At 36.4% G+C, this 26,176-nt stretch overlaps 1 protein-coding gene across 3 annotated transcripts in view; it reads right to left on the bottom strand.

The window, feature by feature from the left end:
* Positions 1–26,176, bottom strand: part of LOC112047691 (myc box-dependent-interacting protein 1) — a 53,498-nt gene that overhangs the window by 4,951 nt on the left and 22,371 nt on the right. The window contains exons 2-8 of one of the 3 annotated variants that reach the window (XM_024084894.2): positions 7,555–7,690; positions 5,976–6,166; positions 5,272–5,376; positions 4,508–4,678; positions 3,610–3,736; positions 1,123–1,359; positions 383–529 (exon numbers count right to left, since the gene is read on the bottom strand). In XM_024084894.2, the coding sequence (XP_023940662.1) occupies positions 383–529; positions 1,123–1,359; positions 3,610–3,736; positions 4,508–4,678; positions 5,272–5,376; positions 5,976–6,166; positions 7,555–7,690 (1,114 nt within the window). The remainder of the gene's footprint in view (positions 1–382; positions 530–1,122; positions 1,360–3,609; positions 3,737–4,507; positions 4,679–5,271; positions 5,377–5,975; positions 6,167–7,554; positions 7,691–26,176) is intronic. The other 2 variants (XM_052884782.1, XM_024084895.2) reach the window with 2 other exon arrangements.

Below are 26,176 nucleotides of genomic sequence, written 5' to 3'. Positions count from 1 at the left end.
CTTAAAATGTGTTCCTTATATGCATCCTTATACTAATGACGTAGCCAAACTTATTCATTGATTAAAATGTAACGATACATAAAGGCGTGTGTTACATGGCTAGTCGGAATTATTCGAATTAATTTGTATGAAAACATTAAAACTTTTTTCTTTAGTTAATAAAATATTAGATATGCAGATCGGTTCCTATAAGTGCGGCCTCGTCAATACCTTGAAGTTAAGTGAAATACTCCCCAGCACCTGTATATTGTAAGTAAATGCAAAATTGTACATGTGTGCGCTTAGTTGAGTATCTAAATTCGGATCGCTTTTTGCTGACATTTTGTAGGCACGTAACATATCTATAGTATACAATATCGTTGTCCACCGACACATCACTCACCGACTGGTATGTCGTACACCTCCTCAGTCTTGGCCGTCAGGTTCTGATTGTCCGTGTCTTTCTTTTCCACGTTTTCGTTCACTTTGTCCTCGTTCTGTGTCTTTTCCTCCACATTGTTGTTTAGTTTCTGCACAGCTTCTGGTGACCCTGGGAAAGTCGAGCTACTCAAGCAACTACTGTGCTGTCCCGTACTACTAAATATAGTGGGGGGTTTGCCAAAAGGGGATATAAGTGCTACCAATACCTACTAAAATATATAGCACGTTAACAAAAAGGTTGACGACAGCTGATGAATGTGACATCACCACATACAATGTTTGTACGTACAGCAAAAAAACACGATTCAGAACAAAATAATTATTATGTAATTACAAAATAATTATAATTTTGTATAAAAAATAGTTTAGCACGAGTCATGGGGAATTTTTGATTTCATCCTTTTGCTGGCAGGGTGAACAATTCTCTGTAAAAGATATAAATCTTCGAATTTCTTGTCCTCCATGGCCGATTGACTATTTAATTGACAAAGTGAAAGGTGCTATGTTTGTATAATGTAAATTTTGGGGATCACTACAAAAGTCAATTTGTATTTATTTGAACGAAACATAAGTAATAAATGATAATTGATTATCGGTGTAAATTTTTTCTTACACAAGCATTTTGATGTGAAGCGCGGTACCTGAGGAGGTATGCGGGAACCATCGCCTAGTTGGCAGGAGTGAGCAACATTTTCTACTTACCGACAGGTATGTCATACAATTCTTCGACTTTCTTATCATCCGCGGGCGGCGAGGTTTCCGGTTGCGAGGCCGCGGGGTCCCGTCTCGCGGGCGGGGCCGGCTCTGGCGTCGCTTGACCCCCGGCTGGCGGGGTCGTGGGGGTCACGGGCGGCACTGGGGTCACCGGCGGCACGGGCGTCGCCGGCGACGCGGGGGTGGAGGGCGGGGAGTCCCCGTTCAGCGAGGGGGAGGGCGGCGCTGGCACACACACGAGCACACGCTCACACACATGCTGTTATTGTATACGTACACGTTACCAGTGGCGTGCACAAGGTTTGTAACTAGGGTAGGCCCGTACATTTTTTTTTAAATATTACATTTGTGTCGAGTTCTCATTTAAGTTTTTTTTAAATATAAATTTGTGACTCATGGAAGGCAGTGCAGTTTGGCATTTATAATGTGCACGCCACTGCTCGCAACTAGAAACGTCATAGCAAGAGTTCACAATCGGAGAATTGTAACTAATAATGTTAAAGTAAAATGGTACTTAATGCCTTGATTCAAGGTTTAAATTCACATTGACCATGATATTTGCAGGCTCACTATCAGATTATTTTTTTATTATTCTTTACAAGTTAGCCCTTGACTACAATCTCACCTGATGGTAAGTGATGATGCAATATAAGATGATAGCGGGCTAGCTTGTTAGAAGGAGGATGAAAATCAACGCCCCTTTCGGTTTCTACACATTGTACCGGAACGCTAAATCGCTTGGCAGTAAGTCTTTGTCAGCAGACCTGTCTTTGATGTGAGATAGTGTAAACCTCACACTATGACCGCAAATATCTTTTCTAAAGCTTTGGTATGAGGTCTCAAGGAGTTTCAAAGTTTATTTACATATTAACGGTTGCTTTAATATTAAGCAAATAATAAATAATTTTCGCTTGTACAAATAGACTTTAATACGCGTAGTGTGCACCTAAAATGAAGTCCAGTACTGTACATTTTAAATAGGGGACTTTTTATTTTTTGTGTAATTTATTTCAACAAAAACATGTCTTTAAAATAAATAAATGTTTGTTTTTTTACAAATAACTTTTTTAATATCTGAGCATAATAAAATTAAGAAAATACACCAGCAATTACGCGTAAGTATTTAGTAAGTAGAAGATAAAGTTCACATAGAAATATCTAGAATGTTCAAAAACTTTGTCTTACTTTTTACCCAATTTCTTACAGTTCTCCTTAAAACGTACATCTGTACTATTTTTACTGTCACTACATTTGTTTCATTGCTGTCTAATAATGGATACTATTTTAATTAACTTATTGACTGTTACATCTAATGGTAAGTAATGATACCATAAAAACCAGTGACACATTTCATTAGAACATGAGTTTCGAGTTTTTCAACCTAATTTCTATACAAAAGTGCACTAAATTGGGATTTAAAAATCATGAATTAGTAAGACAAAATTTTTCAAAAACATTCAAATACATACAAACAATTCATCCAACACAAACACACAACAGTTGCTACAGACGTACGACAAATAAATGCTTAGATACAACTTTGGTATATATTAAGAGCTGGTTTTACCACCATCTGATAAATATTGGATACTTAGGTCTTAACATCATTATTACATTATGTTAAGTGACAAGAAAAAAAACTTGTTAATAAACGTTTTTTTTAATTCTTTATAAGCAAGCCCTTGACTACAATCACACCTAATGGTAAGTGTTGAAGCAATCTAAGATGGAAGCGGGCTAGCTTGTTAGGAGGAGGATGAAAATCCACACCCCTTTCGGTTAAAACATCGTACCGGAACGCTAAATCGCTTAGTCAGCCAGATCTGGACCAATTAAGAAAACCATTCGGCCCAGCCGGGGATCGAACTCAGGACCTTCGTCTAAGCTATCCGACACTTATTAGAAGGTAATGAAAACGGTCCTAAATAATTACAGTCACACATATTTTTTTTAGATGCAAATATGCAGCTAATGCTTTGCAATCACCTCATTTTTGACGGCCTCCGTGGCGCAGTGGTATGCGCGGTGGATTTAATGACGGTGGTCCTGGGTTCGATCCCCGGCTGGGTCGATTGAGGTTATTTTAATTGGTCCAGGTCTAGCTGGTGGGAGACTTCGGCCCAAGCAATTTAGCGTTCCGGTACGATGTCGTGTAGAAACCGAAAGGAGTGTGGATTTTCATCCTCCTCCTAACAAGTTGGCCAACTTCCATCTTGGATACATCATCACTTACCATCAGGTGTGATTGTAGTCAAGGGCTAACAAAAAAAAAAAACACGCCCGATGGTAAACAATGAAGCCAGCCTATAGTGAAACACTAGAAAATGCCTATTTTGACTTAAAGACACCTTGAAGAGTAAACAAACGAATCGTCCGTCGTATCCAAGCATCCACCGCTCGCTACACAGCCAGTCACACAGTCAGCAACACACAACACACAACACAGTCAGCCGGTGACACACAACACACACTCACTCTGCACGGTGTTGGCGGGCGAGGCGTTGCCGTTGTGCGCGGGCAGCTTGTTGGCGGGCTTCTTGTACGTGCCGCGCTGGCTCTCCATCGCCAGCTTGTCGGTGATCGCTTCCAGCTCCGCGAACACCTGCAACGTGTGGAGCCACCCTAAGTCCCAGACTAATCACATAAGGACTAGTATCGCACCCAAATTTCAAGCCTCAACAGCTCAACGGTAAGAGCGGTCGGACTCATCACCGACGGGTGGATCGTTCCCGCCCCGTTGGTCTATTGTCATACCCACTCCTAGCACAGTCTTTTCCGACTAGTGGAGGGGAATAGGAATATTGGTCATATAATAAAATAAATGGCAAATTTTCTTTAAAAAAAAATTCACGAACACAATCAGACGAACAACAAAACGACGAAGTTCAGAAGTATCGATGTTTTTAGATATTGTAGTGTTTGTATCTACTAAACACTTATGTGCATTGTCTCATGTACACTAGTAATCGGAAAAAGAAAAGCGGGCAGTTTGACAGTGGCACTCGTCGAGAGTGGACGTGCGCTGCCAGTGGTTTGCTTCTATTACAGTAAAGACAAGGGTCCCTTAACAGATTAAAAATTTGATACAAATAATAAATTAAATTATAAATACTTACAAATGAAACGTAACTTTATGTTTTGGTAAACTAGAATTTGTTGCCGTTTTTTACGTCATGCAACTACACAAATCAACATTCTTAGAGAGCTGTTTACACGACGAAAACGATTAAAATAATGAAACATCGATATAAAAACAGTATTTATAAACACGTTAGATCGTGATCATATACTTTTGACAAGGGTAACGTCTAGTGAAGCAAGTCCTACGGTAATTGGTCCTAGTTTGGACCCCATAGCCGGCAGTAAGTCATACCTTCGCACTCTCCGAATGGAACAGCTGCTCGGCGCTGAACAGCGTCTCCAGGTTGTTGACGTAGAACAGCACGCGCGAGTCGTACAGCGCGGGCAGCTCGTCGTGCAGCTCCGAGTTCAGCATCTCGTACGTGCGCTTGGCTTCCTCCAGCTGCTCGCGACCTTTGGTTACCTGGAGAACATTATAGCTGGATCATTTACACATTATAACATTCCTGGACCAAATCCAGGACATTCTTATTAAAAGCCAGCTGGCTAATTCACTTACTGTAATAAATGACATCCATACATAGATATAATATATTAGGAATAGGTAGATGAATTTTTTCAGATGATTGTATGTTTATTTTAATAGGTTGTTAATAAAGACCAAATTAGTAAATAGGCCAGCAGCTCAAGATTACCCTAAGCCGACGAACTTGTAACGATTGATGAGAATCGAAGAAGCAAGTGAGATATGCAAGGATCATAGCAATTGGGAAGATGTGGTTTATGCCTACCCCTTTGTATTTCTTATTAGTCTAATTTAAAGCCCCCCCTTCTTATGGAAGAGGGGATATGAAGCTTAGAGTCACCACAAATACTGTAGTATCAGAACTCTCAAGCTCCCGGAATGGAATGATTTCGATGTGTGTTTTTCATTTGAGAGCCAGTAAGTAAATAATTTTCTTAGATCCAGCTCACATATTGCAACACCACACCATTTAAAGTTTTCTGTCATGATGAAAGAATTTCTGGCATAAAAATTAAATTAAGTCTACAAACCTTAACGTCATCTCTTCTTTTAGCCGCGTTTGCCTGCAAATTCTGGAAACTGTGTCTCTGACCGTCGTAGTCCACTAATTTGCGACCGCGTTTCTCGATCTTTTTCTGAAATTGACAAATTCCCTAATCACTATCACAAATATAGCTAATGCAATCAAATATGTTAGTTACTTTACATACTCAGTTTTAAATGTGTTTAAGCAGCTAAACGCAAACTCGGTGTATGTGCTATTTGAAGACACATTTACCCTATCTTCAGGAAACTGGTCGATGCTTAAATAGCCCCCAAGCATATATTTGGCCATTTGAAGGAAAACTTAGAATATGTGCTACTTGGAAGTTGAATTTCTTCATTCAGTGTCTTGGAAGATGTTTAGACAGCTGGGCGCAAAGTTAGAAGACAGATTTCTTCAGCAACTTACATGGAAAATATACTTGGGCAGAATCGTCAACACTTCCAAGATTACCTGCGTCAGCGATTTAGTATTTTGACGCTAACTAATAATGTACTTAGTTGATAGACTATTTCCCTCACTTTAAAGAATTGGTTGTGATTGCCTCCAACAGCGACTTTACTTACGCGCAAATTTGGCAGATGGATCACTTCCTTCAGCGACTTGGGCGCTGTTTGGGAAGCTGAATGGCTAATTTGCTATTTAGAAGATGAAGAGTCGTGATGTGTGATGACTCGGACAGACTCTTACCCTAACTTCAGGGAACTGGTTGGTGTAACTGTTGAGCGGAATGAGCACTTGGTCGCCCAGCTTGTGCGAGAAGTCCTGCCACAGCATCTCCATGTTCTGCGCCTGCACGTACAGCAGGTCGTGGCCGGACCAGCCGCTCTCGTACACCTCCGTGATCGCCTCCATCAGCGACTTGGACGCTGTTTGGACAGCTGGAAACAAGACTTGTATATGATTGTAAATGCCACTTAGTTTAAAAATTTAAAGAAAGAACTATTATGGTGTCTGATGCTTATTTTTACCCAACCTGTTGTGCCATAGCATAACATTGAATGGAATTAGCCTGTTCAATTGGTTAACGCAATTATTAAACTGATCAGAAATATCTACTTGAAATAAACGAATTTAAAGAATTTTGCATCTCAAGTTAATCTAAAACTTTAAAATCAAATAAATGTCATTCTTTAAAGAAACCTTTTGATGACTTTTTCAATTATCCAAAGTAATATAATAGTATCACAGTAGTATCATTCTAGCAAACTTTAAATTGTAATAACAATAGCCTAAATTGTTTATGGTCACTATGATAAGTTGTGTTATAAGGATAAATGTATTCATAGCTTTACATTGCGTGAGGAAATAAAATGGGCATTATCAAATTGATGGAGTGTGAACCTATGATAGCCAGACCTTCATACTTTATAGAAGGTGTAAATGTTGGAGTAAATATAATTTGGGTCATGGTTGCTTTGGGATGTAATGGTTAACAAAGGTCTAGACGTTCTATCGATAAAGCATATTTTTTATATATTTTGTGGCGGAGGATTGCCTTAAAAGTAAGTGTCTGTGTTGACATGATTTCATACTAACATGAAAGAAAAACAAAATTACGCTTTGTATTTGGTACCATTGTTTGTTATTTGTATTTAGATCGAAGGTCTGGAGGATTGTTACCTGCTTCCTCCCAAAGTCGCCATGTTCCGAACTTCATAGTAACCTATCCTTGCCTATACAATTAGTGATTACATATGGTAAAAAGATGCTGACATGCTTTCAGCTTCTATAAAATGACGGTAGTCTGGCCATTACAGGCACTTACACTATATTTTTAATTAATTAACTGACGTAGTAAACGTCAATAGACGTTCAATACGGGACTAATAATAATAAATTAGATTATTTCATACTCCATATATACAGCGAATATAGCTTCGAGTACTGTAGAATACAGTAACAGATATACGGAATTTGTTTTACGTGGGATTTTACGATACGTTATCGCCGTATATCTCTTTCAGCCTTGGTTTTAAAATAAGTAAATGTAGGTAATTCTGACACTTCGTTCTTTCTCTCTCCTTGAGAAATTAATGCGTTTATTACGACGAGAGCCCTACATAATTAGCTTCCTAATTCCTACGCTGGACAACTTAAGAGCACATAATTAGTAAGTGACTCTGACTCTATCACTAATTATTATAGACAGAATGCAACTGAATTGTAAGTTACATATAAAGTGTGAAAGATCACATTTTTGGCAATGCTTGATTGCTAGTGACCCTGTGATATTCAACGCAAGAATAAAGAAAGATGGTGTAATTACCTCGTATGCATCGTATGTAGTTGTTGAATTCCTTCTGAAGCCTGGTGGCGGTTTGGTGCTGCCGGTTGAAGTTCTGCAGGTGCTCCTCGAAGATGTCATCCAGCGTCCGGTCTACTTTGCCCAGGTTTTGCAGCAACTGGAATAGAAGAACGTTAAGTTAATAAAATGGTAAAGATGTCAAGATGAGAGACGTAATTCATGTTCCTGCGGGAATCTATACTAATATTATAAAGCTGAAGAGTTTGTTTGGCTGAACCTGCTAATCTCAGGAACTACTGGTCCGATTTAAAAAAAAATTCTGTGTTAGATAGCCCATTTATTTAGGAAGGCTATAGCCTATATTTTATCCTCCCCACACGTTTCACCCCGAAACCAGAGCATCTTCAAATGTTGACACAAGATTAATATAATAATCTAGATTCCGCATATCTCCCTTCGAATAATACATTGTTGATCGTCAATTATACAAATGTCTGAGCGTAGCACGGGTATGGTTGCGTGTGTTGCGTCACACAGACAAACTGTGGCTAAGTAGGTGTGACCAGTGTGTCGGGTGTCAGCGGGCGGCTCGCCTTGTGCAACTGCGTATGGTAATGATACGCCCGACGCTACGTCACACTTGCAGGGGTGCTGCACCACACTTGCAGGGGTGCTGCACCACTCTTGCAGGGGTGCTGCACCACTCTTGCAGGGATGCTGCACTTCACACTTCATATACGGACTGCCTATCCCATAAAATTAAGTCAGCAATTGCCTTCTTTAAAAGTTTGGGTGGAAAGAACTCCTTTCTTGTGATTTTTTTGAGCTGAAAGTGATGTTTGGTCAAATCCATGACGTCTCTCTAATTATTTAAAAATCTATATATCATTCAATTGTCTCCCTGCTTAGTCCCGCGATCAAATTTGCAGAGGTCTCAAAATTAAAATGAAAATTCATGAAGTACAAGCACTTTTGAAACATCAGTGACTATTTTTGTAGACTCTACCGCCGATTAGGAATGCAGCTTCTGCTAATAATGTTGTCTTACGCTAAAGTCACCTTGATTGTTCAGAATTTCGATTTGTCATTATATTTTTTTAAAGATTTATATATCTTATGGTGACTTGCAGCATTTACGAAATTTATAAAAATCTCCTTTAAAAGGCTGCCTGCTGAAGAGTTTTTATTTGATTGTTTGTCATCCCTGTTTTAGCAGCTCGATTTTTATTTTTAGCAGACGTAAATAATATAATTTGTTTATTACTTTTATTACCTGACATTCCCATTATATTCAAGATACCCAAACTTATATCTATGTAGCCAAATAAAACCGTTATATCCTAAAACCACAGTTACTTCAGTAACTTTTACTCGGAGACATTGCCAAATATGCCGCCACCTAAACTTAATAATGATGTCACTATAATATTCCAACTTATTGTTATTCTCAACGATGCTTGTTCGGTTGTCCTCGTGCCGCCTTCAAACTAACAACCTCGGTTGCCGGAGAAGTCACAATCTTTATTAATATTATAATTGGAAAGAGTTCTTCGTTTGTTTAAACCCACTAATATCTGGAGCTATCCGTCTGATACAAAATATTCAATGACATAGGCAATAGGTATAAGCGCGTATAGGATAGAAATAGTGGAGAAACTATGTATGATAGTCTGTTCTACAGAATTCTAAGGCGAAGTCAAGAGAATCTGCTAGTATACAGGGTGCTCGGGAGTATTTCCCATAACTCTAGGGTTATATTCAACTATTAGACGTCGCGCGGTCTCATCCGCGGGGCTCCCGTTCCCATAGGAATACGGGGATAAAATATAGCTTGCCTCGATAAATGGGCTATCTACAATAAAACAAACAAACTATTCAGCTTTATAATACTAGTATAGATAAGTAAATTAATTAAAAATGTCTAAAGAACATGTGTTTTAAAATGAATATTTTCAGAGTAAAAAATATTTCTTTTGTAAATAGACCTTAAATTGTGTCCCTTAAATGTATAGCATCCTTATATTATGGCCCAGCTAACTTATTAAGTGTTAGATATCATGAAGTAGCTTACTAGTGAAGTGCGGAGTGCCAGTTGCAATATCTCGTCGATATCGACAGTTACCACTACGATTACGTATTTTAAAATGTAAGGATAAATAAAGGCGTGTGTTACATAGATAGTCAGAATTATTTGAATTACTTTGTATGAAAACATGAAAAGATTTTTTTTAGTTGTTGATACTGGCGATGACCAAAAATGGGTCACGAGCTATGGGTATATTCTCTCAGGGCAACGACATACCATTAGGATGTCAATCACAGACTGGCTGCAGATCCGAGTGCAAGTGTTAATGTATGCGAGGCAGTGTTAGCAAACAATGCAGAGATTGTCGCAAGGTCGGCATTCGATAGCGCGACAGCTCCGTGGAAGCGAGGCCGGTCTCAAACTGGTGTGTGCCTCATTACTTAATTCATTCAGGAATGTGGAAGTTGTATTGTTAATGTGTATATGAAAGTGTTAATATAAACATCAATAAACGACGAAGACTTAGCTTTAGTCATTTCAATTTGCAAATAATGAAACTCATTAATCCTAAGTGATATGTTTGGCTACTATCAAATATTAGGAACGGCACTCTACTAATAAGATAACGATCGAATAATTACAGAAATATAACTGCCTTGTTGGTCCAGTCCTATATGACTTCAGGTCACGAGGTGCTGGTCGAACAGCTTTTCTTTCATCTAAGATGTTGGGAGGGTGTGAAACCCTCAATGCCTCGTAGAGCAAGTCGGTTAATCGGTCTCGGCCTTCATCTTTAACAACTGACTAAGTCTTCAAATAATTTAACTTCAATCAAAAGTGGTACCCACAATGTTGTCCAAGATCCTGTTCTTCAACAAGTAAGTTTTAGGAGTGGCCTCAACTTTTTATCACTCTTATAATGACACAAGTTTTAAACCACTTTTACAGTTGGACAGTTTGTGTTATTCGTTTAAGTTAATTCACTTTCAAAAGAAGAGCGGACATATAAGGTATGTATGCTCAACAATCTCATCACCATCAAAACTCGTGTGTCTCAAATGCTTTCCATTAGGAAGCAACAACATCTAGCATAAAAACAAGTCCTGGAAGTTTGTCCCGCGGCAAAAAGACAGGAAAAAGAGCAAATAAGTCGATCTACTCGTATGCACGGAACACAAGACGTAAGCTGTTTATCCGATGCGTTGTCATTATGCTAATGCGATGTTGTGTCACTGACCGCCGGCCATTCTTTACGACTGCAAACTTCACCGATGCAAGGCAATGCAGTTTTATCAAGATAATCAAATAAGTATTGTTTTACCAGGGATTTGTATTCTTCAATAGATTCGCGCTTTCGTCGAGTATAGCAAAGTTATTTGACAATATATAGTATTTATTCAATATCTAGAATTAAGGTTAAGATTACGCTTATTTCTGTCCAATAGTTAAAGTATCACATCCATTATTGTTTTTAAACAAAGTTCACTGTACACCTCTTGAAGTTATCGTTATCGTCAGGAATGTCTGGAGATATTGCAGATTAACATATCATGATATGCGTACATATCTTCAAAACATAGATATTATAGTTTTGGAAACTTGTTCTTGCATTGAAGACATTAGTAGTAATATTTGTTTGCCCCGCGTATTCATCATCATTTTCATCAAGTTCTATCGACCCACGACAGGACCAGTTGGCCTATTCACTATTTTTGCTCTATTAGCCGTGTAATATAGTTGACATCAAATCAATAACAACCGCATTTCTCATAAAGCCCATTGTTTACGAAAATCACAATGTCAAGCACATTGGTAAGTAATTTTGATCAGTTAGCAATAGATTAATATTGTATACGAAATCACATGACATCAGAATCACTAACAATGGCTAGTTGATAATTTTCATGCACGAGTATATCTACGGTAGTTACTCAAAGTTAGAGAATAGGCCAGGTGGCCTCTACATATAAGAGACGACACATGATATGGGATGTACATCGTATGTGTATGCTACTGAATATTACTAGGTAATCCGGTGAGGCTAGTTTACTCTACTACTGAAGACTATCAAGACATCGCAAGTTACAGACGTGAATATAATTCACGAACCGTATTCTTGGAAAATGGCGGTAGATTGAAATTAGTTATTAACTGTCTTCATTAAATAACTTGAAAATAGCTTAAGAATTGAAGCATGTTTCTTAATTCGAAATGCCAAACAAACAAAGGTTAGATAAAGCAATAAACTCATTTCATAACTCTTAACAATGTTAACCTTTAGATAAGTTGACATATCGAGAAGGTATTGACTATTGATAAGCCAAACACGTTTAACAGCCTGCGTAATCCTCACTACGTACTTGGTATTATTTTTTCTCGATTCTTTGATTATTTCTCCATCTCTGCTATGATTCATATCAAACATTTAGGATAAATTAAAAATACTCACTCTGTCCTTTTAAAATATACATAACTATCAGACCCCACGGTCTAACCCATGTACTTCCCAAACCCATTGAAATACGGGAATAAAATATAACCTATGTTACTTACTGATAATGTAGCCTACTATTGGTGAAAGAACTTTTAAAATCGGTCCAGTAGTTTCACTTCAAACAAGCCTTTCCTCTTTATAATATTAGTGTAAATCACGGATATAAGACAGCTTAAGTGCTTGATGTTCTGTGGTGTAGATAATAATTGTTATTGGTAACTGCATTGATTAGTAGATAGCCAAATAGTTGATATACAAGCAGTGATTTTCTTAAATACCTTTGATACCAGTGATGGCAGCCGTAATTACGTTATTGTAATCGAAGATGCGTGCGATGAAACAATAGGCTGTATGCATACACGAGACCTCGGTCAGAGACAATCGAAAATGAAAGGAAATGTGGCGGATGTGACGCCATAGTTAACGGACGTTATGACAAATGTCATAATACACTCGATTTAAAGCAAACTTTGCTAAAGGAATGAAGTACGCAAGGTATAGTATGCGCCAGATATGGAGTCCGAACATGAGGCGAATGGCTGTGCAGTTCAGAAACATATCCCCGCAGGGTTGTAATAGATTACGTAGTTCGGCGAATTTCAATGGAGCGGACTACAAGTTTAACGTATACTATATCCCCTCTGTTTAAAAGAAGTACCATATGCGGAGCAAGCAAACCTTAATTATAATACTCGATTAATCGAAATGAATAATCATTCCTGCAACTGTAAAAAAAATAGATAGGATGCTTGTACATTATACGATAATAAATAACATCCTTCATTAAATCTGAGCCAATAAATAAACGACGATTGCCGGAAAATTGCGAAAACAATCGGAAATTGCGAAATTGCTCAAACACCAAGGTTCATTGATGATACAGTAATATAAAAATACCAAATGAAACTAATTTCACACTGCGAAAAGGATATTACTATCAAATTGTACATAAAAAGATGTACGCGTGAAATAGCTAAAAACTGTATCCGATTAAAACGATATACATTGTTATATTTGTATTACAATCGTCATTATCATAATAACAGTTAGTCGATTAGTTTCCACTCAAGCGTAATATGGAAACCGACAGTCGCTATAGAGAAAACAGAACTCTACTTCATCTATTATAGAGAAAGAACAACACATAAAAAGTGGAAGTACATGTCACACAGAGTAATTTTAGTACAATATTAATCCTAATTAAACTATTTAGTCCAATTGAAAGTAATCTAATTTGTTGGTAATCTACGTTCTCTAGATTCAAAGCCTAAAGGCGAAGTTTAGTTTACGTAGGACTGTTTCATGGTGTAATGAATAATCACACAATTCAAGCATCATGTCATATTTTAAATCCCCATAAATTGTCAAGTACCAATGTTTCCGTATTTTTACTATCACTGTATCGAATTACTGGCACTTGTTTAAATACTTGCCAGCAAGTGCGTTGAAACAGTTAGCTCGTTTTGTTAATCAATCGTCTACTAAATAATGTGGCCAATTACGCCTGCTTAGTTATACAAATTATTTTACCTGAACAATTTAATGCCTGTTTGCGTAAAGATTTCAATATTAATCATTTTAAGTAGGTATTTGAAACGTTAATTGTGCAAATTATCGCATCATCTTACTATATTTCTTATTAAATTACTAGAGATTCGTATCTTTGTGGGAATTGTAGAGCGATTTTTTCATTGAATGGGTGTATGATGCACAGTCGACCTTCACTTATTTATGAATGACAATGTTTAAGATTAAGTAATGACATAACACTAAAAACTATAGTCTCTCGTGAAAAAGGTTACGACGAAAAAATGATCATTTACAATAAATCAAGTTATTCTCAAATAGCCATCAGTATCACAGCACGTACAATAGTTTTTGAAACAATTATGTGTGACAGTATTAGGTACTGAAAAAATCTATACAAACTTTAATACTTTTGAATATGACATTGAGTAAAGTTATCAAAAATTGTGTTAAGCAATAAAAGCCACCAAATGAAAAATATTTTACTCACGACGACAGGTAATAGAAGTAGTGAAAAGCTTGTTATTATTTTATTAAATTAAATTTAACGAATGAACAAAGAAGAATGTTACCAATTTGTGGCGAAGACGGCCAACGGTATAATTAAGTGACTAACATGTTGCCTAATCGTTATTTAATAGTAGCGATAAAATAACACACCACTAGTAGTTCAATAACCTGCTAAATTGATAAGAATATGAAGAACTAACACAGGCACTCAAGAATGGACGGCAAACAGTAGAAAGGGCCCGTCAAGTGCAAGGGGAAAGCTAGGAAATAGAAAATGAGATAAATCATGCAGACATGCTCGTGCTATAAACCTGGATGCCGATGGATGCTCAGTATGCAATAAACACTGGAGAAAGTGTTATATCAAACTGACTGAATTGAATAGATTACGTGTTGCAGAATGTTGTATTTGAGAATATTTATATATTGTTACAAGATTTCTAGGTTTTAATTATTTGTACTTTCCAGACTGCTTAGTATGAGCGTATTTTCGTACGATATAAAACAATTATGCATGGGCTGGCAGACTTTCTGCTTTTGTAAACTGATAAAGTTATCAAAGGCTCTTGCTCTGTTTAAATATGAAATTAAATTTTGCTTTAACCTAGATTTGAACAAACTTCACTATAACAATTTTTGACCTTAGAACAATTCAATAGATTTCATATCTATTGAATGTACAATGCACATATTCGGTCACTCGGTTTGTATTCTTTTATAGTACATATATATCAAGAATGTTGAAACGCATTTTATTCAAATATTTTAACCCCTGCAGCGGTAACGTATGCACCTAACGTATGGAACATGTGTTTTCTCTAATTATAGCAACCAGATAACTCATTTTTTCTTAGTTGCCACTACTTCGTTTCCCATAAAAACGCATTTTTCGAATATTTAGATATTTGCAATCTAAATCTCTGTTGTTATTTTAGAGGCGATTCTTTAGTTATCTTATCCTTTAAATTATCTCCAAAGATTCTTTAACAATATATCGTATTTCCATATTATTCATTATCTTAATCTTATCTTTACGGACGTTTAGTATACAAAACAGATAAATAATAAAGAGTATCCAAAGAAGCATTTAACTGAAGGAAAAATGTTTAAAGTTCCTCAATTAAAACGACACACATAACAATCACTGCACTGCTTTTAAGTTGAAATATAACTAGCATAAATAAAAAAGTTCCCAATCTAACATAGTTTTATAGACATACAAACATACACTCATGTTTGGTGCACTTGCAATTCTGACGATATTACATACTTGTACTTTTAGACCTACGAGTCAACTTTTAAAAATACTTAATCGGATGAGCACTTATTTAAAGAGTTCTACTACGTAATCGCTTACTATAAGACGGGTGTAACAGATGTGAGGAAACCAGGACTTGCATGGTCGCATGCCACAAAATTGCTAATTCTTTCACAAAATATCTTAGCGCAAGTAACGTTGGCTAATCCGTTTTGAACACGGCTGGTATTTCTGTAGCAACATTTTATATTACCCGCTCGCATTAAATGGGATGTATAAATAGCGATTAGTGATTCAGCTTATTTATTTTTGGTACTGGTATACTGAACACTATAGAACCAAATGAAACTGCCCATATACCTATTGTTGAGATTTTGAGAGGTAAATCATAGCTTAAAGTAAAATATACAATACAGTTATCGAAATCGGAAACTAAGGAAAAGTGACGCATGTATTATAACATAGGTACCTAACCAACAATAAGCACGCGCCGAAGTAAGAATTTTTCGTGTTGTTAAATTCGTCACAAAATACATAATAGGCAGCGGCGTGCACTTCATACATGCATTAAAGTACTGCATGCCCCAAGTGATGTCTTCATAGTGCTTATTAAATACAGATTTTTCCAGTTTGCTTAATGTTATTACTAGTGCATACCCTGATCGACAACCTTATGCACGCCCTTTGCACGTGTATAAGGTGTATAAGCGGTTTGCACTATTTCCGATGTTTTAGTGTAAGATGAAATAATTAATTAGGTGGCGTTACAGATTAGGCTCGTTAAATGCTGCATTAATCTATCTATACTAATATTATAAAGAGAAAAGATTTGATTGTTTGCTTGTTTGTTTGCTCTGAAACTACTAAACCGATTTGGAAAATTCTTTTACTGTTGGGAAGCTACACTACCCCCGAGTGATATAGACTATATTTTACACCCGTATTCCTACGGGAACGTTAACAACGCGGGTGAAACCGCGCGGCGTCTGATAGTATTTCGTATAATGCCGAAAAATTTAATCGAGACCGTTGGTTAGGTCAGCTACGAGAATCAATAAATGGCACTCACATAAATATTACTCATACTCGTAGTCCAAGATTAGTTCAGTTTAATTTCGTAACCTCACAAATAAACAACATCAGTCCGACATACTCATTAGGCTGTATATCGTTCTAATACCATTCGCACGTCCCGTTCATTCAGTGTAACGTACACATCATTAAACGCGGTCCGGCTTCGTAAACACGCCTCATCACGACTCGGCATAAACTTGGTGCAAACAATTTGTCCACAGAACATTTTCCTGAACTATTCAGCAATTTTTGTACGAGTATGTCTTAGTGTGCAAAGTAATTCAGTACATTCAGTAGCTATACATATATTAAAACGTTATACTATTGATTTATACTGAACCTATACATACACTGGAGGAAAAATGAATATTGACTTTTTAATTTACGAGTCATCTGATGTTATGTGATTACTGTGGCTACAGCCTACAGTACACTTGCGAAATCAGAGATATAAAAGATATTTGTACAAAAATTTGCGTGAAAGAAATCATTTAATAAATGTATGTAGACAACCAACCAACAAACTTCTAAAACATCATCAAATCCTTGCTGTTTAATATGTCATGCGGAAAAATGGGTAGATATGTCTATTTTATTACTGTTTTCTTTTTATTGCTCTTCAAGTTCTACATTGTAATTCTGAAAACAATCTTTTTCTTCATCGTGCGCTCTTGACAGAGAGTCTTGTCATCGTAGTTGCTACGATGTGCAATGATGTTTCTCCACTTTTGACGGTCGCTTGCGTTGCCGGAACACTGAGCTACTCGTTTACTTTCTAGGTTAGTTTATCGAGCAGCAGATCTCCTTCTGGATTTTTTTCTTTCTACCTGTCCGATCATGTATATGGTTGCCAAAGAACGTCAGAAAACTATTTAAACAAACAGTTTCTTGAGTCCACTCAAATGACACATATCATTCAATCCGTTCCTTCTCGTTGATCTGACGTTTTACTGACGATGCTTATTTTTTATGTTATTCCGGTTTTATGCGATCTCTTGTCTCTCTGTTAAATGCAACGTTACTACTTAAGCGTAACTTACCGATAAAAACCTTTATTTAGTTGTTTACACGTTGTAAACATTCCACACTATTGCTATCACATTCGTTGAATACATTTTAATCAATAAACAACTTTATGCTACGTCGCTTCCTAGTAGTTATGTTACCTTATCCGCTATGTAGTTTGTAAATTGATACTTTGTTTATGATATCTTAATTTGTACTAATTAGGCACTTTGTACTGCTTGATGTTTTCATGTTTTCTTTCAATGATGTCTATGAATAAATGAAGTTTTTATAATATTTTACAATATTTGAGTTGTTCGAGTTTTATATTGCTAAAGTTTTCAGTGATTTCAATTCAATTACTTGGTTGAAGTCCGATTTCAGTTGAGATGTTTCCTGACTGTCAAATTGCACAAATGCACAGCTCAGATTTTTCAGATTGATCAGACTATTTTGTTAATTCAGATTTACGTCAAAAATCGGTGATGGCAACATAACAAACTATAATTTTGCAATACACAGTAGCTTTGTGTTACAATGAAGTGCAAGAATTAATGCAGCGGGTAACTCGTTAGTTTTAGACTATTCCAACCTGTTGCATTATTTGTACAAACAAAACGGGTCGAGAGCAAATACTGCAAACAACGGCCGAACGTGACTGCGGCGCGGTTGTATTTCATAACAATGAGGAATTGTAGATCGCAAGGATGCAATTCACAACCGCAAGTTGCGAATGTAACACGATTAGTTTGTATCTAGTGCACTGGTGTAGCTGGGCCCTTTGTTTATGACGAATTGTGCTCGAGGTTTGAAGAGTATGGTAGCCGCAAGGCAGCGGTTTGTTGTTCCTTGTAGGCTCTACGATGTATTAGTCTGCATTTAGGTGATGGTTTTCCACTCCTCAGATGGATCTCAATCCATATTGTTTGATCCGTCAATCACAACTATAAGAAAAATAACCTTTATTTATGGCGTTACAGAAAGTTCATCACAAATTCGTTTATGGAGTTCAGAAACGATGTGTCTAGTAAAAATTGCAGTCCATAATAGTTTTACAGGTATTTTTCTATCCAAAAGATAATCAGGATACCAGCTTAATACAAATATAGTTGATGACCGTGAATATAGTCACAGGTGTACCTTTAAATCGACGCGTTATCTACGAAGTCATCAGACCATGAATAATTTTCCTATGTCTATCTATCTATTTACAGTTAAAGGCTCTCCTCAATTTTTAACACGCCAACTATAGCCGTAAAGATCGCAGAACTGCAAGCAAGTACCTCCTGCGATTGGCAATATTTTAGCCAAAAAGCTAGAATATGTAATTCTTGCCTTTTGGCAAAATATTGCGTCGCATACCAAATCATATTGACGAGTTTATTGACACTATTTGCATTTGCATTCATCAAGCAATCTTATCTCAAAAACCAGAATCAGAACGGAATTAGTCTGGCCCACACAGATGAATCATTATAATAACTATGTATGTCGTCTGAAAATTAATTAATTTATTCAAATAAAACATAAATCAATCCAACTAAAGACAAGGTTAATTTTCTTTTTATTATAATTTCGTATAACATAGAAATATCCTGTTCAATTCTATCTGTGCTCTATGAGTTTTTGCTATCTCTAAATTTTTGGTATGTCTTTCTTCGATCTTGCATACGATGATCAAGTACCCTATGCAGTTTGCATGCCACCGACTACCTATGTCACGTCGTGACAGTGATTTAACAGTCCAGTACGACCATCGATTAGCGGTGACGTAATTGTATGTATTCGAACAAACTCAAAATGAATAAATGAATACAGCTTATTGGCGAAACAGAAAAGCTAGACGCAAATAGAAAAGGAAAAGTGGAGAAAGAAAAAAATAAGAAAGTTGTTTTAACCAAACAAGTAGTTCTAAAAAGGATAGTCTTGTATACAAGTCTCGTTTTAATGGATCATATTGGACGTGTAGTCAAAGAGGTTATGGATTACTTATTCCTACTGATTTAGTAACATTTTAATTTTACTATTTTCACCAATTTTGTAATACTGACGATAATAATGAGATTAAACAGGTATCCACATAAAAACCTATAGTTCGCTAACAACTTAACAATTTTAATAATAAACATTTAACTCATAACAAAATATGTAGTTATTTGAATGTCTGAGTTAGTTAACAACTCATCTATCAAACAGAATGCAACAAATTGGTAAATTAAAAAAAAACAATTAAACATGTAAATGAGTTTCATGGAAGAATTATTTAAATTTTTCAACTTACTGAAAAGTATGTACTTGTAAAAATGAACAACCAAATAATTCGCCAGCTCTTATACTACAACAACACAAACAGTTTCACTCGCTACTAACACAGTTGCTCAGGCTCATTGTTAAGCCGACAATACACTCATCAGTCAAGTAGCTCGGAGGTGGAACTCTATTATACATTTAGAATGAAACGGTAATGCTCAGTTTCAAGGTCAGACAAGTCCAGAGGTGAATTGGGTCATTTGTCTATTTGTCAAACATTGTTTCTGTGCAAAATTTCTATTTTGGCATTTGCGGACGAAGCCTTTAAAAAAAACTTAGATTCAAAGACGTAGAGTCGTGTCTTCATCGAAGACTCGAAAACCATCTAAGGGAGCTTGATGGGACAATGATCTTGAAATAAAAGATGATTATGTAAAAGAAAAACCCACCAGAGGAAGACGCAAATATCTTCAGATTAAAAAAGTTTAAAGTTGCACGATTTGCATTCCAGAACTTTTTAGAAACGAAAAAATATAAGACTTTTAGTTAGACAGATTGAAATACACATCGGATAACAAAAATATACGAATGGAGTACTCTAAACAACTCTTCTCTTAGTGTCAGCTATTAAATATAACCTGAAATTATGCAGATGCACAAAGACAAGGTCAAGGCGGTAGACGCTGACCAAAACATCAAAAATGTGGTTTCAATAACGCTTTCATTTGAAGTGATCCTTAATTACCAGGTGGTTCGGATTTTAAGATACTTTTATAAGCAATATAAATTTTGGATAGACTCCCGAGTGTTTACACCTTTATATTATTTTACTAGTCAAGCAATATAAATTTTATTATAATTAATAAGGAACCAACAAAAGAATTAATGCTGTAAGAAAACTTAAACCAGATAAGGCCAATATTCGTGAATAATCTAGAATACCAACATTTAGGGTTAACAATCTAAAAAGAGTGCGTAGAACCAATTTATAACCCTAAAATTAACTTCGACGTGGCTACGAGTAACATAAATATTGCCTAAAGAAACAAAACTTGAAAAAATAATATGTAGGTAGCTATTCCAATCATTCTTGTCCCTGATTAATTATTGGCAAATATCCCAGTGATAAATCAATACGTCAGTCCATTCCATCTGGACAAACTAGATTGACGGTCATAAAAACAACCGCAAAATACTAACAATTAAAAATGTCTGCGTAGCAATAAGAATTTGAGCTTATACTCGTATTTTCCGTATTATATCCCTAGTTGTTTGCATATATGCAATGCAAGACTGTATATACTTCTGCGATCCTAATCTACATACATTTGTATTACTGAAAACTTACAACTTGTCTTTAAAGAAAATGTCTAGACTGGATCGGCATTGTTCAACACGTGGTATTGTCACTTCAAGTAAGTGAACGTCAATTACGAGACATTTGCAGCGATTAAGAACATCCGATACATGAGGCGGTATGAGAACGACATGGCTATGCTCTATTGTTGAAAATGGAGTAATTGTATCTAAATTTTGAGACTGCTCTACCACATCATCGCTATGAATTGTAACTGACATACCTACTCCTTGACATACAGTAATATTTATAGCAGTTCCTGTTATCAAAACTTGGGAGATTTATGGCTTGTTATACAAATCGTTATAAATTATTTTAGGAGCAAGCGCATTCACATTTGAAACGCATATAACAAACGAGTCTGCGGCGTGTGACGTCAACGACGGATGTTGTCAGATTATGCGCGCGCCTCAAATCATAATCGAAGTCTTACAAATATAAGACTCAAACTATGTAGTGCCTACATTTAACATTTCAGTGACTAAGGGATAGTTAACTAAAGGAAAATGCGAATCAAAACCATGACAAAATATGAAAATCATGATCTATGTCGCTTACTATGGGACGTATAAAAAGACTCAATAGTAACTGTGGAGCGAGCTACGAGTATGATCATAAAATAGAGACATTGACCGTATCAGAATTGTTACGGAAATTCGCAATTACCAAAGGCTCAAACAGTCGCAAAACTGAAGTAGCAAAGGATGAGACACATAGTTCGCAAACCAATGAATTCAGGTTTCAAGGTGCTGGAATGGCGACCCTGCATCAGAAAGTGTATTATTCTCGATCAAACCACTCTAAGTGGCCCGATGATATTAATCGGTCTACCTAAAAGAGGAGAGGATCCGCTGGATGTGGCTCAAAATGGTGGTGTTTGGAAGTTCTTACCAGAAGACTATCTCCAGCAGCGGACTTCCATCGGCTAATTATAATTACTTTAATAATGATTACTTGAAATTCAAGCTACTGAATTTTCATAAACTGCAGTAATGTTTGCTTAACCAATGCGTGAAGCACATTTTTGGTGACGAATTCAAATCCTAAAGTCCGCTCTGTCTAAATGTCGAAACGTACAATTTATACATTCGCGTGTTTCCAATAATGGCATTTAAACAGATTTGTAGTAATAAATAGCACATTGCGGTTAACTGTCTGTTTCAAATGGACAACATTTTCTACTGTGTAACATATGAAATACGATATCTCACGGACGACCTTGGAGAGCGATATATAAGTGTTAATTATGCGTAACCACGGTAAGCTCGGTTCACTTTATACGGATAACAGAGTAGACGCGCAAACATTACGTTTATGTGACGTCGCTGTGAGTTATAGATATCTACTAAAGATAGATAAGATAAAAAATATGGAAGAAGCCAAATAATTCTTACTTTATCACTTTAACGAGGAAGAATAGAGTAGGTACTAGTAAATTTAAATTATGAAACTAGACGATGGTTTCCTTTAGATACTGGTTAGTAATTTTGATCAGTTAGTAATAAATAAATAGTGAATACGGATTCACGTGACTTGATAACCGCTAATTATCGTGTAATATATCAACTAAAGTTACTGAATAGGCCTGCTGGAAGAGATCAGAGAATTGAACATTTAGGAATTTTGGCATTTGTATCTTAAAAACTTTAAATATCTGAAGATTAAAAAATGTTAACGATATCTTCAACAGATGATGATAGTATACGGGAATTAAATAGTTTTGCGAAGTTTCTCGTTGCTAAAAAGAAAATTAGTTGAAACCATCAATAATACGCAACCTCAACAGAAACGCTAAATAGGTCACGGGCAGTGTGTAAATAGCAATACGTAAAATTATGACGTTTATTTGAGTGTACCGAGCGACCTAAATGCTGAGAGGAATTCTAAGATTACTACATATTTCATGTTTCAATGCTTTTAGGCACATCTAAAAATGATATAAATAATATATAATTTGTTTTCATTACACTTTCCGTTAACGTAATTCGTCATGAAACTTTAAATCAAAATTACGTAGTGCCGCACGGTTTATGTTTATATGTTATAATATTATCTTCATGTTGTATAAGTTTACTCCCATAAAAATTAAAGAACTTGCTTGGGATTAGCGTTATTTGTACTTCGTGAAGATATTTGTACTTCGTGAAGATAAAATTTATATAATTACTCAACGCGGACTTCTTTACTGGGGAGTTTTATTGGTACTACGTCTCCATCTCAGAATATTAAAAAATCGAGGAAATTTTCATAAAGTGACTTAACACCGAACGCTACTATATCAAGATCTTCATCGAACTTGCTTGTCAAGAATTTCGTGTGACTTACAAAACTGTAATAATAGTAACGACGCATTTAGTTAGGTTCGTACATACGAGTAATGGACGGCGTCGTAAGGATGTTTATTGTTTGAGCTAAACACCGGTCATGAGCACGTAATTACCTAGTTCACCGTTTCGCGTTCAGTACATGCCGGCCGCATCCGTAGAAATGCTCCGCTTAGGGACTTTAGACACGACACGACAACTTGCCAATCTTTATCGGCCTAAATGTGTCAAAATACAGGTATCCTTCATTGGAGATGAGAAGTTTAGGCCTATCAGACTGTTCCATTGATAGGATAGCATCAGAAGAATTCATAGTTTCATTAGTCAGGCTCATAAATCATGATTTGTTGTTGTTGGTCTCGCTGTCGGCTTAAGACATATCGATGGGTGACGACTTGGCTGTTGCCATTATGTGAGTCTGCTACTATTTTTGCAATTCTGAATATCTCACTAGAGTGCTGCTTTTTGCATTATCAGCCAGAGGTCAAAAGTGGTAACTGCTTCTGCAACTGCTAGTTTTTTCGAACCTAAACTATAATGGTAGGTACTATATCTATAATTTCCCTCTTATGTGACCAGACATATTGAAATTTATAACAAATTGTTTTAGTAACTTAGGTCTTTGCGTCGTCGGCCCGTTTTAGGTTCGATTTTAAAAATCAACGTCTGTAGAAATCCTTAGCTAATGCAACGGGTTGTAGTTTGTAAAATAATAGCAGCTTAGTACACTTCGTACGTCGGTAATTTGAGTACCTAATGTATATATTGAAAAAGTTAAGCCTATTAACTATATTATTATGAAACTTGTAATTTGTACTGATGCGTATTTCCTACGTATTACCGGTTTATTCAACCATCATCATCGTCCACGAATTATATAATAGACTAAAACAATTACTTGTGCCTATAGTCCCTTAGTTAAACCTTGGCTCAGTTGGTGATAATACCTCATGCCTCATAGAACACGTTAAGCCGTCATTGACTACTAAGTCACACAGTATCAGCTCGCCAACACACACTTGAGTATGGTAGTCGGTCTAACATTAAACTCCTTGTATAGAAGGATAAAGGCTTCGATCTACGATGGGCCCTTAACGATGATATTTTGTCGTGGAGAGAAATGTCACGCATAGTCAGATGGTCCGTATTAACTTTATAATAATCGTTCCTCAAGTCTGCAACTCTGACTATAAACTATCGTTAATAAACAAGCATATAAATGTTTAAAATTCTATTTCAAGCATCATTGTTGGGCACTTATATACCAGTCACAACTGGACAATGGGCATCTATGATCTATTATTCGACATCTGTATTGAAATTCTGAACCGTATCACAATGGATATAAGAGTTAGTACTTAAGTATAAATGGTTAATGCCACTGATGCCATGTCAAGGTTTACCGGCGTTAACAGTGTCACGCGAAGAATTTAACAAAGGTGTTTTTGTAATCCGTATTATAACATTAGTCATGATAATAAGAATACGCATTTCTATCTTTTGTATATATTAGGCAGTAAGCTGAAACTATTACCATCAGGTACTAACTCGAATATTTTTCAATTAAAATTTTGAACAATAAAAGAATATCTCGTGTTAACTAGATGATGATGAACCGCTGAACATGTACTGCTGAACATAGGCCTTTAAGACGGGGCGGTTTTCGTCGTTGGACCATCGAGATGGAGGGCATCCTACGCTGCGTTTACTGGTACGAAGTCGTCAGTCTAGATCACGTCTGACCCAGCGGCCATCTGCGACAAAGTTGGCCCAAGTGGTGGAAGTATATAAAATATAAACACTCTAATGATTAATAATTTTAACTTAATATCAAACATGAAATCGAAACGTAAAAGTGAAAGAACCAAAAAAAGGAAGGAAAACCAAGCATAATTAAAAAATTGGCTATTTAGAAGGCCAAGTTAAAGTAATGATCGTGTGAAACACACGGAGATCGGCGAAAATAGAAAGCAAACGGAAGATGTGTGTCGCGCCGCGCACGCGCAGGTGGATCCGAGGGGAGGGAAAGCGTGCGAGCAGGACAAACGATAGCCGGAACCGGATTAGCGAGCGAGCACACGAGCGATGCGTTGCAAGACAAAATGTTCAAATACAAAAAGCTGTAGGTATTTTTGTACAAAAAAATCCAGTGTCAAACATGACTGAAACTAAACACCACTAACCACGGTGTGCCGAAAAGATGAATATGTGGAAACATTGCAAAAAAAACATTCATAGGTAAGGGTTTTTATTACTCTGATTTTGAATCTACGAGTATGTACACTAGACAGTCTATTAAAATCTCATCATTGTGATACACATTTGTGCAAAAGTAAATTGCTTAATTTTAAGCTCTTGTCAAGTTTGATATATGATTTTCATAGTCCAGACTGACTTTGCACAGATACAAAAGGATTTTAAATGCGAGGAATTTTATACAGTCCTTGAAAATAATTAAGGGATGAAAGGAATTAATGGTTCTGATGTTTATTTTAAGATATTGGGTGCCAGCCAATAAGAAAAGCAACTATCGCATCAATTGCATCAATCTTCGTCGTTACGGGAGAAGACAAATGTTTTGTAACAAAAAGTCCCCAGTGTGATCTCAAGCTTAATAAATAAAGGGAAGGGACAAACCAACTTGGCCATAGAACTTCTCGTTTTCCGAGAAACTAGAGAGACGTATGGCCTCATTGAAGAACTTGTTATTGATACGACAGCAATGTCGCTTGAGTAAACATCGTTTTTGTAATTAGATGTAGGTCAAATCTGCGAAGTTGTATAAAGAGTTACTCGCCCGACCGGTTAGGTCAACTAT

Source organism: Bicyclus anynana, chromosome 12 (genome assembly GCF_947172395.1).
Source record: "Bicyclus anynana chromosome 12, ilBicAnyn1.1, whole genome shotgun sequence".
Taxonomy (NCBI): Eukaryota; Metazoa; Arthropoda; class Insecta; order Lepidoptera; family Nymphalidae; genus Bicyclus; species Bicyclus anynana.
This window is presented reverse-complemented; position numbering and strand designations above follow the sequence as displayed.